The sequence below is a fragment of the Nelumbo lutea genome, chromosome 1 (assembly GCF_056320005.1).
Source record: "Nelumbo lutea isolate HS-2025 chromosome 1, American lotus-T2T, whole genome shotgun sequence".
Classification (NCBI taxonomy): domain Eukaryota; kingdom Viridiplantae; phylum Streptophyta; class Magnoliopsida; order Proteales; family Nelumbonaceae; genus Nelumbo; species Nelumbo lutea.
Window position 1 is genome coordinate 181,654,146 of NC_142684.1, and position 18,291 is coordinate 181,672,436.

The 18,291-nt window shown below is 37.6% G+C and overlaps 1 protein-coding gene across 1 annotated transcript; it reads left to right on the forward strand.

Annotated features, from left to right (window-relative positions):
- The first annotated feature begins 1,994 nt into the window (after positions 1-1,994).
- Positions 1,995-4,451, forward strand: LOC148879633 (protein phosphatase 2C 51-like). The gene is made up of 3 exons (XM_088961223.1): positions 1,995-2,964; positions 3,741-3,846; positions 3,942-4,451. Exons 1-3 carry the CDS (start codon positions 2,113-2,115, stop codon positions 4,259-4,261), a joined length of 1,278 nt encoding a protein of 425 aa, XP_088817349.1. The 5' UTR covers positions 1,995-2,112; the 3' UTR covers positions 4,262-4,451.
- Positions 4,452-18,291: the final 13,840 nt, after the last annotated feature.

Below are 18,291 nucleotides of genomic sequence, written 5' to 3' on the forward strand. Positions count from 1 at the left end.
ACTCCCTCGATTCCTGTTTGATACGGGTTCCTTTTATTGTTTTAATAATAAAAAGAAGTACTTGTTCTATAATGACCACAGAATAGAGAATTATTGGCTCCTACCTGGTCCGGGGGTTGTGTGTCCGATCAAATGCATTTTTCAGTTAATATTTAGAATTTAAGTTTAGGGTTTAAAAATTTAGGGGTATAGTTATATAGGGTTTAAAAATTAGGTTTTAGGTCGATTTGTGCATACTCCAAGTGTTATGATTCCTGTTGAATAAGTTTCTTTTGGGTCAATAATCTATTTTTATGCTTTCGAACAGTTTTTATTTTATTTTTAATCAGATGTTTTTTAATTATAAATGATAACAGCTGACGTATTAAGTAGGTCGTGTTTTGAGAACTGATGTAGAACATACGTACCGTATCCGTATAATCACATATATATGGACACGTGGATACTTTCCAAGTTTCTATCATTCCATGGTGTAATGTGGGACCGTCAATCATGCAATGCTCCTGATAAGATGACAAGTTGGTGGACTTTTGGAACGGTGGATCAAATTAAGTGTGATTTCTTTTTGTCGTCGTCTTTGTCATCATCATCGTTGGTTCCTAACCCTAAAAACGTGCATACTCCACATGTATTTTAGAAGTATACAGTCGCAAATCTATTACGCAGCATGAACAGTCATAATCAACCTCTATACGTTTCTACATCTAAATCGAGACAATCAGCATTCACGAAACCATCTCATCACCCAGAAGCAGAATTGAACCAAACAACTGCATCATCGGTCGATCTGGAAATTAAAAAAAAGAAATACATATCAACATCACAAATCACCATCACGTATCACGCCAGGCCGCCACCACCGCAACCCACACAACCCAAAAGAGGGAAAAGGAAAAAGGGAAATCCCAACCACTGAACAATGCCAAAACGACAACGTAACAAACAACCGGCGGGTGAGTGAAGGCTTCCGTAAAGAGTTGAAACTAAGCACACTCACCCTTAGTCCATAGAATTCACAGACCCACAACCCACATTACCATAACTGTCATCTGCATCCCCTGATCCAACCTTCCACTGGTTTGATTTCACCAAATCACCAAACTACCTACAAGGCAAAGAACTGGTTTTCTTTTCTCTTCTCTTTTCTCTCCATCCCCTATTCCTTGCATTTGCATTGCAACAGAACTACTAACTCCAGTCTCCAGCTACTAATCAACCAACCACAACCACAACCAGAACCAGGCAGGTATTCCAACGAAAAACCCACTGCGGGCCCACCGGACCCGGGACGGTTTCACTAAAAGCGGGTTCACGGGGTTCCATAGATTTCAGATTTCAAAATCCGAAGGTACCAAAACCATTGTCCACTGAGCTCAAAATCGACGGCAAGCAAATCGCCAGCAGCTGCTCCTTTGTTCTGTATCTTAGCTAGCACCACACCTGCGGCCAGCTGCCGGACCGGACCCACTACATCTTTATGAATTTTTTTTTTTTTTGGTGAAATACATCTTTAGGATTTATGAGAGAGAGAGAGATCAGCCGGTCGGCCCACGATGCCACAAAATATCGCGATTTGATAAACTGGAAAAGGAAGGTGGAGTGTTTGTACGAAGCGGAAGCCCGGTTCAGAGACTCCGAACCAAGTACAAGACACGTGTGCGGCAGGTCTCCGGGGAATCCGAAGAGTCAACAAACTTTTGTCAAAGGAAAAGTGAGAGAGAGAGAGAGAGATACTTTGGTGGTGGTCCTTCCTTCATCCCAAGCGCCACGTTATTAATTTTCTAGAATATTAAAAACCAACTGGTGGGACCCATTTCTAAATCCACGATATCTCCAGCCAAAATAAAACACTAAAATGAATTTGTTGCACGTAGTCGTTGATCAGTTCCCAGCCGTCCACGTTGCGCTTCCAAATATACACGTTGTCATATTGTTATCCGTGGAAGACCGCCGTATCTAGATATAGGTGGCGGGAATCCAGCGGATGTCGGTATCCGACGGTCCAGATTCTGTCCTTTTCAGGTTAAGTATTTGAATACAGCTGAAGTGGTGTGGTGGTTTCATGCTTGTCGCTGTGTGAGGCAATTTTAAGGATATTAAGAACGAAACAATATGTCGCCGGATTCCAGCAAGAGGGATGAATCTTTGTCGTTATCGTGTGTTAAAAGATCGTTGCATGTTCGCCGGAAAAGGCTAGAGAATCGACGTCTGAAAGCCGTCTCTTCGAGAGAGGACCTTGCGTCGCTCGGCGATGGTAACTCCGCCGACGTATCAAAGTTGGAAGATGATGCCAGGGTTTGTGTTGCTAAGAAGACACGATTGGCTAATAATGAAGTGGTGACGCTTTGTCAGTCACGTAATGATGGTGATACGGAATTGAAAACCGATGCTTGTTCCGATGAGCTGCCGTCCAATCACTCGTCATTATCGTCGGCATCGTCGTCATCCTCGGAGAACGAAGGGGTACCGATGTTGGTCGGGGAAGTGTTCGGGCGAGGAGATAAATTGAGGATCCTTCCGTGTCTGTCGCACGGATCGGCTTCAGTGTGTGGGCGGCGAAGGGAGATGGAAGATGCAGTGACGGTGGTGCCGGGGTTTCTGAACGAGGAAACCGGGCTGTATGATTTTTTTGCCGTCTACGACGGCCACGGTGGTGCGAGGGTTGCTCAAGTGTGCCGGGAGCGGTTACATCGTCTACTGGCAAAGGAAATTGAAGGTAGGGAGGCGTCGGAGGTGGCGACGAAGAGGGAGGAGGATATTAAGTGGGAGGAGGTGATGTCGGCGTCCTTCGCAAAGATGGACGAAGAAATCAATGGTGATGAAGTGGTAGTGGAGAAGACGATCGGATCGACGGCTGTGGTGGCGCTAGTTGGGACGGAGAAAGTCGTCGTCGCCAATTGCGGCGACTCCAGAGCTGTTCTCTCCCGCGGCAGAGTAGCGATACCACTCTCCCGTGATCACAAGGTAATAATATGAAATTATTATTATTGATTTATTTCATTGTTTTGTTGCATGAATTAATTTATATTTACCTCTTTTAAAAAGTTAAAACCTCAGATTAGGCTGCGTTTGGAAACGAATGAAAGAAAACATATTAAACAAGTGCGGGTGCCTATGGAGTCTGGACGAACTTGTTTTCGATTTTTATTATTCTTTTGCTCTTTTTGGGTAAGTATAAGATGATGCTCACAAAGAAGTTGCAGAGAGTGCAGTTGTCATACACAGAAGAGTTGCATATACGTGTCATATAGGTACTGTTTGGGGCATCAAAGGTGGGGTTGCCTTTTGGTAGAGCTTTTGAAGTGTCCCCAAGTAACGGGTTGCGAGTTCCAAGGTTTTAGTGAACGTAGGTGGTAGGTTCCAGATTTGTTCTTAACGTGTCATCCCCAAGTCCAAGTGTCCTTTCACTATGTCTATCAAGAACCTGTTTGGATGGTTTGAAATTCCATCTTTTGCCGCCTGCAGGAAACCCGGTCAGGTCAGGTAGCTTGTCGTCTTACATTCTGCAGAAAGCGGAATGCACAGGTGACATTAGTACAGACATGCAGAGTCGTCCATTGTTAGGCCATGCACACGCCCACCAAATAGTATTAGACTATTAGTTGTCAAACAATTAACACACATCATCAACTTTCAGACTATTTGTGTTTGTTTCTTTCTGGCACTGATACAAAGCAGACTCTTAGAACTCTTAATGCTGCGTTTGAATATAAAAAGAATGGTTAATTTTGTGTTGACAGCCTGACAGGCCGGACGAAATGGAGAGAGTAGAAGCTGCAGGTGGAAGGGTGATAAACTGGAATGGGTACCGCATCCTAGGAGTGCTTGCTACTTCAAGATCGATAGGTACGTACGTACGTAAGTGGACAAATTTAATGGAAAGAGTAGTTTAATTAGCAAATAAGATATGATAGATAGACTGAAGTTGGAAAAATGTGCAGGGGATCAGTATCTGAAGCCATATGTGATATGTGAACCAGAGGTGACAGTGAGCAAGAGAACGGGGAGGGAAGAGTTTCTGATATTGGCTAGTGATGGGTTGTGGGATGTAGTGTCAAATGAGGTTGCATGCGAGGTGGTGAGAAGATGTCTGGATGGCCGGATAATGAGGAAATTGTCGGGGATGGGTGCAAGTGGAGCTGCTGAGGCTGCAGCGGTGCTAGCTGAATTGGCGATGGCTCGTGGGAGCAAAGACAACATTAGTGTTGTGGTTGTAGACCTCAGACCCCACCACGGATTAAATATTGGATCCATCTCTTGATACTTAATATATACAACAACATCCATCTACCCACCCCTACTGATCATCATATCCATCCTTATTCCTACCATACCACCTCATAACATATTATTGTTTAATTTAATGCATTTTTTTTGTTTCCTGTTTGATCTTCATCTTGTGTAATTGTGTTCCAATTGCAATATTAAAATGTCTAACAAAAATGTACGTACATGCGTGCTTTATTGGGTTCGTATTTGGTTCAAATTTCAATTTGGATTAAGCCCACTTAAGTTTTTCACGAGTCTTTTTCGATTTATGTATGTCCATCCCTCCCTAAATGGGTGCCTAATTCAATCCATTTGTAATCGGGTCGGATCTGAAAGTGGGGCTAACCTAATTCTATCCCATAAAATACCGTATTGATGATGAATCTACAGTGTTTTCCATCGATCGAAGCACTGCTGTTTGATCGATTTGATGTTGATTTTTGGTGTTAGGTGGGCCGCCTGACAATTTCACGGGAAATGAGTAGTGTTAATGGAAGCTGAACATATATATATATATATAGATAGATATGGGCTATGGTCGTGATATTAATCATTAATAGCAACTGCTAGTAAATGGGGCACGGCCGTTTTACCCTTTCTTGTTTCTCTATGTAAAAGAAGAAGAGACAATTCAAAAGAGATTTACACCTTTTTTACCCCTGTTGGTCTTTATACAATCTAATAATCAAAGGCATCGAAGATTGAGAAGGGGGTATGCCACGATAATATCAGAACAAAATCATGAAGATTCCACGAATATCGCCATCAAAGCTGCCCTTGGATCAGGATGCATGTGAAGCCCACTAACTATACCATGGAAAGCCTGTGCTTCCACAAGTCTGATCACGTACAAGTGAAGACCAATTTGGCATGTTTTAACTATACCGAGTTATGCTATCAAATGTGTTATTCATCACAATTTATTTTAACAAAACTCTCGGGCAGAAGGTTTCCAAGTGGCAATATAAGGCTATGTTTGGCATGTTTTTTCGTGGCCTGACAGTTTGTGTTTTTGCATGGTTGAGAAAAGAATTGTATTTACTTGAAGTGGAGTTTTTCGGTTATTTTCAACTCGTCTTCGCATTGAAAGAAGCGTACAAAGACACGTCTTAACCAAACGGTCTTTAGGATATCAAGATTTTAATATAAAAGTTCATTCCAAAAGATCTTTCAGAAAAAAATTGTCAAACTGCCCTTAAGTAAATACATCTCTAATCCCCTTGCTCTATGGTATGAAATAGCAGAGGCAATGTGTCTCTCTGCCACTGGCTTGGCATATGGAAATCGATTTTCATTTTCATAAGAAAAAAAGGTTACTGCATGGAATCTCACCGTTTCATATATCATCTCCATAGATAAAGGTTGCATTTGGTACTACCACTCTATTCTTTTTTGAGTTGTTCTACCTCCAAAGCATATAACCGTTTTTTGAAACTATTCGAAGTAACAGGCATGCCTTATAATTGCTTGTTAGGACCGATCATTAATTAATATAGTTGAAATGTCAAATTATCGTTTCTAACTCTGCACAGGTGAAGTCTGATCATTCTAATTGAAGTAGTTCTCATATATGATGTGGCAACACATACATCATCAAATTGTATGATTAACCCAAAATGTATGTAAAAACAGCCATGATACCAAACACAACTCAAGTTGCTGATTCTTAAACCAGACTTCACACTTGATCTCATTTTCTTCTTCTAGTAGAATGACACGTTTTGTGTGTTTATCTCAAGTATAATATTGTAGATTAAGGTTAAGCAATATATATTGTGGAGAATATATTATTAAGACACACCCATCCTTCAGTTTGTTAATTTCTCTACTAAAATTTTCGCAATTTTCTCAATTTTAATGATTTTCTCAGAAACCAAATGCTGACTAACAGATTAATCTTAAACTCAAAATCTTGGGCATCTGTTATACTACTACTGATTATTGTAGAAAGTGTTGGGAAAAAGGCATAGGAACTCGTCAATAAGCACGCCATATGATGTTTTTAGCCTCTCAATCTCCTACACTTGCCCTCAATTTTTTACTTGCATTTCCATTCATTATGTGACAGATGTCTCCTCCTGTCACATGTCGAATGGAAGTGTAGGAGATCCCCATATGTGTTTCTAACAGATCCGGAGTTCTAAGTCTTGGAAAGATTTACAATTTAAGAAAGTTGACAACTTACCTTGGTATGTTTTGTACACAGTTTGATCAACTTGGGTAGGGGTCTTCATCTTTAGCTTGGCCGGAATTTTCAAAGGCCTGGTCCTAGGTTTCCTGTGCAGGCATCGTCTGACTAGTAAATATATGAATGTGCATTTGTGGGTATGTTTGTTTTCTCGTAAATGGGGGCCGGTAAGTTGCTAGGTCCCATGGAAATAAAAGAAACACACGTTTGTGTTTCGGTACTAGCAGTTCCCATAGAAATAATAATTCACAAGTAGCTTAGGCCATTTTTGATTTACTATTCTAGAATGGACAATAATGAATAACATTGGTGTTTGGTTATAAAATTCTTGTCATGGGCTTCATTCTTTTTGGTATGAAAAGTCAGTCTATAGCACAAAAGTTGAGGTAGCCTGCAATATGAAAAATAATCATGCCTCATCTTACTTATTCATTCTTTAAAAAATTCTATATCGGGGTTCATAAACCACCAGCCTAGGTCTACAAAACCATCGCCATAGATGTTTACTGGCAGACTTCCATGATAACTTATGCTGATGGACATTGATCATCGGCCATTTGCCTGAAAACATCTATGTTGATGGTTTTGGAGACCTACGTTGGCAATTTATGACTGTTGGCGTAGAGTTTTTTTGAAGAATGAAAATGAACAACATAGGGCATTTATTGGTTTGAAAAAAAAAAATCATTATTTGGGAAAAATGTTTGGTTCACAGAAATTTTTTCTTATTCTTCCCATTTTTACTCATTCTTGTTGATTTTAGAATTTCTATCTTGGGTAAGAATGAGACAGAGAGTTGAATCAAACATGGCCTCATTTACCTGGATAAGTAATACTCTCCTGATTTTTGGATAAATCACTTTCCCGTTTGCGTGATAATTTGATAGAACATGATGGGACAATATTGTCCCTTCAATAATGACACTTTCATGGACAAAGCAAGTCATTGTATAATTTTATCTGGGAAACAAAAGAACATTGTAACGTTAGCTAACAAACTTGAACTTGAATGTTGATTTCTGAAATTTTTTAATCTAAACCCAGCCCTTACATAAAAAATTCGGGCCCAACCCATACAAAAGTTAAGTTGAATTGGGTTGAGCTTGCCCAAGTTGCAACCCTATTGTTGGGCAACCAAGGTTTTAAATATCTAAAAGCATAGTTGAGGTATAATGGCCTAAAAAGGTAAGGCGTAAGCTTCAAAGTTTAACAAAAGAGTTAATTTAAGTTTATAAATTGATAAAAAAATAACATATAATATACTAAGTGAAAATGATAGAAGGTATAACTATAAAATAGAAGCAATAAATTTCAGCATTTAAGCAATAACTAAAATAATGACTAATGAACTAACAATAATAAACATTTTGCATTACATATTTCAAAATGTAAATTTCTCAAATTATTCAAATGACCTATTTAGAAGGAAACATACGAAGGATCATCCATATAATTGATATTGGATTTATGGCCATCCAATTGTTTAAAATAAATGAAACAACTTAGTTAATTTGATCTATACAAAAATAAAATCAATAAAAAGAAAATAAATCCATTAGGAAAAAATGAGAAAAATAACAAACTTGGGGTGTTAATTTATAATAATAAGAAAACAATCTCACTTGATTTATCCAAGAGTAGACCTATTCATGGCCTAGGCTTAGGCTTGACTTTCGCCAAAATTCTAATGGACCAAGCCCAAAACAATGTAAAGTTGAGCCTGAAGCTCGACCTGTGAATAGGTCTATATAAGAGAAACTAAGAACTTGATTGGCCTTTTTGGTATTGAATTCTCCTAAAACACTAGGAACTTGATTTGACCTATTAGTTTTACATTTTCAATCTTTTTATTTGGCTCATAATTATTGAAGTTTTTTTTTCTATATGTTTTTTCTTCCTATATATATATATATATATATATATATATATTGCAATCACTAAATAATCATTGTCACTTGAGACCTATGCCTTTTTTATGCCTCAAGCTACCTCTTATGCCTTGAGGCTTGAGGATTATGCCTCATTCTAACAAAGGCTTAAGCCTCAGGCCAAATCTATGTGCCTTGCCTTAGAGCTTAAGCCTTTTAAAACAATGTGGACAACCCATTGAGATCTTCCACACTTTAACTAGAAAAATCTTTAGATTTTCTATAGAAATCTTTTATTCTATGGAGAATAAATATGTTGTCTCTTGTTGCATTTATCATCAAGATAAACATGGTAAGCACGAATTGATCACCGTCAAGCATTAGCTTATGTCCAAATTCAAAGTCTCCCTTCTTTTACTATTTGATTAAATGTGTGTGGTCCATCATGAACAATATTTAAAATTTACATATAAATAATATGCATCTATTAGTAAAGGTGGTTTAAATGTTGAATCCCCACTGCCCCAAATGTGAGACTTTGAATGCAAGGTGCCAATTTGTTGGTTCGTAAGGTCTTCAGCTAGTTGTAGTGGAGACTTGGGATCAAATCCCGCTTGCACCAATGTTGAGGGAGTTACGAGTTTGAGGGATAGACTACCCGGCCCATTGTGTAGCACATGCCAAGACAGTGATGCATTAGGAACATCTCCCCATACATGATAACATGCATATAATTAAATACAGATGTTCCCAATGTGTGGGTGTGATGTCATGTGGCTAGGGTTCTTGTGGATAGAAGATCCAAACTGACCAAAGGAAAACGAGGTTTGGTTCAATATCAATTGCTTTGGATTAACTCAAAATCTATTACATCTTAATTTGCCCAACAAAAATGAAAAAAACAACCACATCACTTATTTAGATAAATGGTAGGAGGTAACATATGTTGCAAAATAGTTGTTTAGAAAATATATTTTTCTAGTATTTGGTTATCATTAAGGTTGAATATGGTTTAAAGGAAAAAGTAGGGAAAGGAAAGGAAATGCATGGTGTAGATAAGGTGGCGGCTAGCTAGGGATGTGGTCTCTTTGAAAAATAGAGAAAGACTAAGGGCAGGGGAATCAATCTGGAGGCTAGGGCATGAAGGGAGAGTGACAAAATGGGAGATCAGTGATGAGGATACTCGATGATTGAATGGATGAATTTCGTTATGAGAAGGATCTCTATTAAAGGGGAAAATCCCAAGATCTTGAAAAAAATGAGTTAAAGGTGTTTGTTTTCTACTAGGAAAGGGAATATTGGATTCGCTATCAATTACTAAGAGCATTGTTGGGGTTTCATCACGTGTCCTTATGGGACACATGTGCTACTGCCCTTTGTGCGCCTTATTTAACTGATGTGGCGCTAGTGACGTCACTGTCTGGCGGGCGTCGTCTTATTAGACCCATGTGGTGCCTTGTCACGCTTGTCCCTTCGAAGTTACATATGTAGATAGTGTTTGGGCTCAGTTCTTAGTGAATCGGGGTGTCGTAGCGATTGAGGGTTTATCGTAGGGCCGAACTCATGTGAACCTCATCGCGGATTTGACCCGGGTTTGCTTTGGCTTGAGGTAATAATAGGTTCGTCGTGAGTGTGTGATGAACCATGAGTTTATTGTAGTCCTCCGATGCATTAAGTGTTCACCGTAGACCTGCAATGCATTGTGGATTCATCACAGAGAGACGATTAGTTGCGGATTGATCGCAAGCATCCATGTGGTATCAATCAAGTGTATGCTGTGCGTTGAGGGAGTGAATGAGCACTATGCACTTACACAGGAAAACTTTACAAACCTTGTATGGGTTTCCTACTTTTTCTTTCCTTTCCTCACATTTTCCTTCAAACCAAACATAGCCTAAAATACCAAGGAAAGCAAAATATTATGCAAAACTAGAATGAGAATAGGGTGAAATGACTTGGCCCTTTTGGAGTGTAAATCACCAAATCGAGTTTCCTGTCCATTGCTCTCTACCCACCCTGAATTACAGTCACACATCGTCAAACATTAGAAAATTTAATAAAAATAAAGTTTTATTAAAAATATTCTCCCTTACAATTATATTTCCTGCCAAAATATTTTTCTGGGATACAAGCACAGTTGAAAACCTTTTATTTATTCTATTTATAATTACAAAACTATATCACTCTCTACATCTTTTGTCAATATATAGTTTGCTTCTCAAATGTTATGGTATATATGAGTAGTAAAAACCTACGATACTGTGTATCATTTAGAATCTCATGAAATATTTTGAGCCTCTTTAGTTTAGTCTCAGTTTGGACGGAGTACAAAATACAAACATGTAGAATGTAAAATCTTGTATTTTATATTATTTTGTATATATTTGTATTTATATTCTTTTCAAATTAAACCTTAAGGCCTCCTTTGATTGTAAGCAATTTTTTTACTAATACACACTATACATGACAGAGGGATTAAGGGATAGAGACCGAAAATGGTACATGTAGCAAGGTGTCAATTGGTTGGTTGGTAAGTTCTCCTGTGGGGTACACGTGAAATACAATGGCCTTACAATGGAGAATCTGCAGTAATGCATGCTTGGTCGTGCCTTTCCGGAGGGATGCCGAATGACCATCTAAATAGGAACCAAAAGTACTTTCATATATGTGTTTAGCCTAACTTTGAAAACAAATATGGATGTTTGAGAAACATAAGGGTGTGACAGGATTCATGTTGAGAGAATCAACTTGTGCTTGAAAAAATAAAAATAGAAATGATATCATTTCCTTACAACTAATCCCATAGATATTTCACATGCAACGCAACCAAACACTATAAAATAGCATTGCCGGTGGAAATCTTTTCCTTTTCTCTTTTATTTGAAGCCAAATAAGAGAGAAAAATTGTATGGTTTTTAAAATCGGACTGGATCAGACGGTCGGATCGGAAAAATTGGGAATCGGTCAGGTAACCCGAACAGTCGAACTATTCAAATCGTTCAGCGATTGTAATCGTTTTTATTTTTTTTATTAGAACAGGCCATCCATTCAATTCGAACCGTTCAACCCGGGAACTAGACCCCTGACATTGTCCGGTTTAGCTTTAAAAACCATGGAAAATAGTAACGTTATTAAGAAAATTGCAAATTTTGACACTCTTTTATTTCTGGGTTTTCTTGATTTTGCTTCAGCTTTTATTTCACCTTGTCTACATTGCAAACAATCAAAAGGAAGTTTTAAGCCATTGTACTATCTTATTAGGACGAAATCAACTTTAAAACAATTATTCCCTCACTTTGATTTGATCAAAATCAGATGCAATAGTTTGATTTGTCAACCGGGGTATGAGAAAAGAATTATATATAAAGAAAAATAACAAAGTTGGATTCATCAATCAGGGTATGATAAAAGAACCATAAAGAAAAATAACAAAAGTTGGAGCAGAGAAATTAAAAAAACAAAGATCACCACAGAATAAAAAGAGTATATCTCATTTCATGCTTTAAAAGGGCTCATGTGTATCTGGCATGTCACCTCTTTATATAATTGTATTTGACAGTCTTTAATTAAAAGCCATTGATCATCTCTAAGTCCATGTTGTAAAATCAATCAATTTTAGCTTTGTTTTGGGGGGAAGTTGAAAAAAGAAAAAACGCGGATCATCAAAACCAAGTGAAAGATAATCAAGTACTGAAATCCAAATAACAAAATTCTTAGTAAACCAATATTCGATTCCTCGTTGCAATCTTTAGAGAAAAAAATCCAGGTCCAGGCTAGAAATCAAAACTCAATACAAAGAGTCAGATCATGATTCATACCTGCTTCAACTGTGATCATTGGATTTGCTCCTCACAGAGCGCGACTCACCAATCACACAGCATATTGCAGCTTTGCATTAGGTGCATCTTCCCATGGTTGATAAAATCAAATACGGGAGATGTTTCCAGGGATGCAATGCACAGTGAGGTTGGTGTGTGACACTGTGAGGAGCAAATCTGAATACGGACATGAGATAATGTCTTGCCTATGACTATGAGTTATGAATTATGACCATGAAATGGTAAAATGGGCCCAACATCAATTGAATTGTACATTTATTTGTACTCATCCGTCTCATCCATGGCTCTCACCTTTTCCTACATGTGAACTATATTTTATCGGCTAAACCGTTTAGCCTTCCTTTGGACCGGTACCAACGATTGGATGAGTTCGGCTTCGACCAGTGCAAGCCCATGTTCATACTGTTTGAACAGTTTCTTGCAATTTTGTATTGGGAATATCATGAAATAAAGCATATAAATACGGAGATATTTCTGATACAAGGCTGTAAAGACTGTTCAAATGGGCTTTGCACTGACCAAAGCCCACTCCGATTGGATAGTTGATTTGTTTGTATTGGTCTGTCCCATCCTTCCTTTGGACTTTGTCCGGTTAATGGAGTACCAATCTATGATGTGGGAAAGATATAGTATGAAAAAAGTTTTGACCAATCAAAACCCACTCATGAATTTTGATAAATAACACCTGATTCACTACCACGTTTATGATTCCAGTTTATTGGTCAGTTGTTTTTCAGATATCATATCTTTTCCATATCATAATCGAACCCCATTTAAAAAGCAAATCACTACTTCTCGAATTTTAACAAAGGGCTGGAGTGTTGCAAAGAAATTCTGTAACCGTGAGCCGATGCATTTTGAGTGCAATTTGAATTTGGGTTGGTCCGAGTTAGTATTTTACACTGTTTTGGGCTGTGGACATGAAGCTGGGCCATTCAGAATTTCATAAAAGCCCGACTCAAATTGCATCCTTAAGCCCGTTGGATTTTTGCTATTTTGAAGGAGAAAGTTGGTCAAAGTTACCAATTTACCCATGTTCCTATTTCATAAGCATGTGGCTCCACGGCAAAATTGATTTTTCCAGATATCACTTACCCGGTAAGCGTTAAGTGATGATGCCCTTTTCAAACTTGGATAAGTTTAGAACATAAATAAGTGCTTCCTAGGGATCCACGAATTAAACATTAGGTATGCCAACAATGAAAATGAAAAATCAATTGACCTAAAGTTTTGGTTCATTTGATTATCTGTATCGTATTCAGATTGGTTGGAGACAAAATCATGCACACCGGGCTGGATTATCTATCATGAATGAACACAAAATCATGTGTATGGAATGCTGACATGTTGCTCATCATGGATAGCTCAGCCCGGTGCACAAGATTTTGTCTCCAGCCCATCTGTTTCCGTTTCTATCACTGACCGTCTGACCCCTCCCGGCGGCCGGCGCTGCTTCAAAGTTAACTTAAAATTTTGTCTCCAGTCCGGAGCACAACTCTTTACAGCGCAATGGAGGGACCAGCCGGGAAAGCTCAAAGCTAAGCTTCCTGAAAAGCATATGGGCGAACAACATCACTCGTGGCATATTTGCCTTTGCAGTTTGTAAGGTGGAGTCCATCTGTAAAGAAAGCCCATAGACAATGTTTGCTGAAAATTCAAGGAGCCTAAAGTGATTATATTCAACATTCATATGGCTTTTCCGTGAGCCTCATTTAGAAGCTTCTTCAAAGCAACTCAGCTATAAAATCCTAACCAAATTAAGCTTAAACCCTGCCAAACGAGTGGGAAGCGTTGCTTTAGTCCCTGGGGCTTAATTTGCACATGCATGAAAAGAATTTTGTAGAGACTACACTAGAGAAAATTATTGCATAGGCTGTATTTGATTGCAGCGCAATTTTATTTGTATCAATATAAATGCTTGGGAGTGCAAATGAAAATAATACAAATTCTGATTTAATTTTGTTTTGGATTTTATTTTATTCTGTTTTAAGTCTAATTTTATTTTATTTGTATTGCAATCAAAATAAAATAAGGTAAACTTTAAAATAAAAATCAATCATAGTTTACATTAAAATCATTTGCACTTTCATGGTTTTGCATCAATAATAAACATGATCTTCTGTTTCAACTTTAGCATAGAATTGCCAACCGAGAGTGATGTCTCGTGTTAATGAGGAGAAAGAAAGGAAAAGACACCCTGGACCCATTTTGATATTATTAAGGCAATTAATTATTGTTACATTGTTATCTTCTTGGCTTCCCCAAAATCCTAATTATATGTGAGATATCATTTTTTAGGGTAAATCCCTTAAACTTCCATTGGGTTTTCTAAAAATGCTTTAAACCTTTTCTCAACTTTGATCTGACCATAAACCTCCCCTTACTTTTGGGGATAAAGCACTTATAAATCCCTTATGTTACTTTTAAGTGGATAGAGACATTAACGCCTGCTAATACTAATTATATTCCTCCAATCAAGTTAGTTTTTTTTTTTTTTAATTTTAACTTTACCCTTGAGCTATTAATACGAGTAACTATGTTGTAATATTTCATTTTTTAAATTCACAAACAAGCCCGTTTTGGGGTAAAAGGGGGTTTAAGGGTATTTTATTTATATTTTTAGTTAAAAATCCAAGGGAATTTTTTGCTAAATGTTTAAGGGTATTTCAGTAATCAAACATTTGATGATTTTACATAAGGGTAAAATGAACATTATAATATATTAATCCATGACATCAGTGGTTGCCTTAGAGTTCTAACGGGTAAAGTAACTGAAAGGGTCTTTAAGTCTCTTTATTCCCAAAAGGCAGGTCAAGGTTGAGGGAAGGTTGAAAGCCTTCTCAGAAAAACCAAAGGGTTATCATTTTTAACTAAGCTCTAAAACCTAAGGTTTAAGGCCTTTTCAGGGTCTCCAATATGCTAAATGCAAGGATATGAGACAAGTGACTATATTCAACAATTAATACCTGTCCCAGAGATGATCTTATTCAAAGCTTGAAACCTAAAACTATTTCTATTTCTACATATTGCGGCATGTTTTAACAAATGATTTGGAAATGAAATTATTTTAGTCACTGGTTTTTGGGTGAACGGTCCGATCATTCGGTTCGAATAGATGATTTGTTCTAATAATAAAATTAAAAAATGGTCAAAAACCATTGAATAAGTCAACGGATTGACGACTTGACCACCCAAATCAATGATTTATTGACTTTTTCAATGGTTTTTTACCAGATTTTGGATTTTGAATAAAACGAAATAGATTACATACACGATTCCCAGGCCAAACGATCCAACCGTCCAAATCAACGACGGTTCAAAAACATTGATATTGCCTCTTTGAATTGCTCCAGAAGCTTTTTTTTTTTTACAGTTCTCACATATCAATACCAGTATATATACGATGTGTGGCTGGCTGTAGTATCTTCTGGATGGAAAATCCATTACAGGCTGGGAAATGAATGCTTTAGGTAGAATTGGAATCCCCCATTGATAGCTGAACCCTCAAAATCCTCTTTATTGAGAGAAATTATTTGTTTTTCTTTTTTTGGTCGATCGAGTTTACTTTGGAGGAAGGCCGGTGGAAAATATGTCAATGTAACCCAGAGTTATCACGTGGGGTTTTAGATTGTCCAAATGGCTTTATTATACTCAATTTCATAAGTTGCTTTTTTGCTAATTCAATCGAGCTAAAATGCCTTTTTTCTTTTTGGCTCCAGTCACTCTTCACTACTCCAGTAGAGAAAAATCATTTTATCTCTTTCACTCATCAGCTATATCCAATTATAATAATTAACATCATTTTGTAGATCGCCTTTCACTGATCAACTAAGTCTGCCTAAGGCTCTAATTCATGTCCAGAGCAAACGGCATCATGGTGCCTCAATAGTAATTTTGTTTTTTTTTTTTCAAAAGTTTTATAATTTTCTAATTAAAAAATAAAAATAAAAAGTTCTATATCATGGCATCATGTTGTGCGCTCTGTCCAGAGTAGGTTACAACATGAGTCACGACCTTGAATGTATTGATGTGATTTTAAAGGCTAAAATGCCTAAAAGGGGTAATTTGATTTTAGTCCCTCAGAATTCCTAGTGTGATCCTACGGTTAGGATTAGTGTCAAGGGGAAGAGATTCCCGAGATTCCCAATTCAGGAGGATGATGTGTACAGGGAGGGGTGTGCGTAAATACATTTGGTAAACCAATAAAACAAATCTGATGGGGACTGAACTCTAAAACGGCCAAGCCTAAAATCATGTCCAATGCCCAATTAGAAAGCTTTTTTTCCTTGTTATAAATTTTTATTTTTAATTAATTGTATTTTTAGGGAAAATTTTCAATTAGTACCCTGTACTTTGGGTCTAATGCCATTTTGGTTCCCAAACTTTAAAATGCAATAATTTAGTACCCAAATTTACAAAACATGAGAATTCAGTACTTGTTGTTAACTAGTTGTTAACCAGTTGTTAAGTACGTGGCATTTGAAAAAGACACAAATGCCCTTTGAGTTTCATCTAATTTTCTTTATCAACTATCCAAATATTGACAAAAGACTAATAGTCTTGAATCCTTGCCTCTTCTCTTCAAGAAAATTGGAGTCACCGGAATGCCCACTCAAACGTGATCCCAACTTTCTTGAATAGAAAAGGCAAAGATTTGGGATTATTTTTTGTCAACATTTAGATGGTTGATAAAGAAAAAAAAACACTTGAAGGGCATTTGTGTCTTTTTCAATGCCACTTAACAGTTGATTAACAACTAGTTAACAACATGTACTAAATTGTCATGTTTTAAAACTTTGGATACTGAATTATCGCATTTTAAAATTCGGGGACCAAAATGATAGTAGGCCCAAAGTATAGGATACTAATTAGGAAATTTCCCTATTTTTTAGAATCCAGAATTCTTCCTCACATAATGGTCTTTACACCCACCTCACAATACATGCAGCAACTAAGGGTGGCAATTTTTAACCCAACCCACTCAACCCACCCATTAACCATTATCTAACCCGTCCATTTACTTGGCGGGTTGTGTGATCAACCCATCACCCAACCCATCCATTTAATTAATTTATAATTCCTTAGCCTTTTTTTTAATTTTCTTCATTTGAATTAAATAATTTATAATTAATGCATTAAATTTCTATTAATAATTGACTAAATTTAGTTTTGTCTTGAATCAATACACTTCACCCAACATAAATCCAAATCAATTTGACCTGAGTCTGGACCAAATCAGCGTAGTCTGACATGATCTAGCATATATTGATCCGGGTCGACCCGAATCCGAAATAGACCCTGGGTGCGATGGTTCGGTGCCTCTTGTTTTGTTCGATTTGGGTCATCCGATCCAAACAATATTCATACCGGCCCGACCCAGTACAAGTCAATTCGGGTTGACCCAGATCCAAAATGGTTTTGGGCAGGATGATTCGGCCTTCGCGTGCTTTTTCCCGATCTGGACCGTCCATCCAACCAATACCTACACTACCCGATTTATCTACATTGACCCAGTTCGGGCCAACTGGTCCGGTCCTGAATCTGTGCACAAACCTGATATGGTCTAGTCCAAATCAATCCACCATTGACTAAACCAGTCCAGTCTGGTCCGATTGAATTGATCTAGATCTAAATGATTCAACCACCTTTGAACTTAAAGTGGTTTAAGTTCATCTGACTAGTTTGAACCTTAAGTGGTTTGGTCAAACCCGGAATTCAAATATAGTCAAATGGTTTCGCCGCTTGTATAAAACAACGTGCATGTGATGTGATTTGAACCTTCACCACGTATATAAATAATAACTACAATAATCACTAAGCTACAACCAACTTATTTGTTAAGAGAGAGAGTTTGTTTTTTAAGTTCATAAATACAAGATTAATGGGTTTGGACGGATTGGACTGGGTTAAAGCGGGTTTGAGTTAAACCCAACCCATTTAATTTTATATAACTGGGTCATTAATGGATTAGTAGGTTAAATGGATTGAGTTGAAACTCAACCTAAACCAAACCCAACCCAACCCGCTCAATTAGCTGCAGCAGACCAGAGCAGCAGTGCATGAAGATATGTTCCGCATAGGGAAATCACTCATTTTTGGGAACATATATGCGTTGCAACCGTAGCCC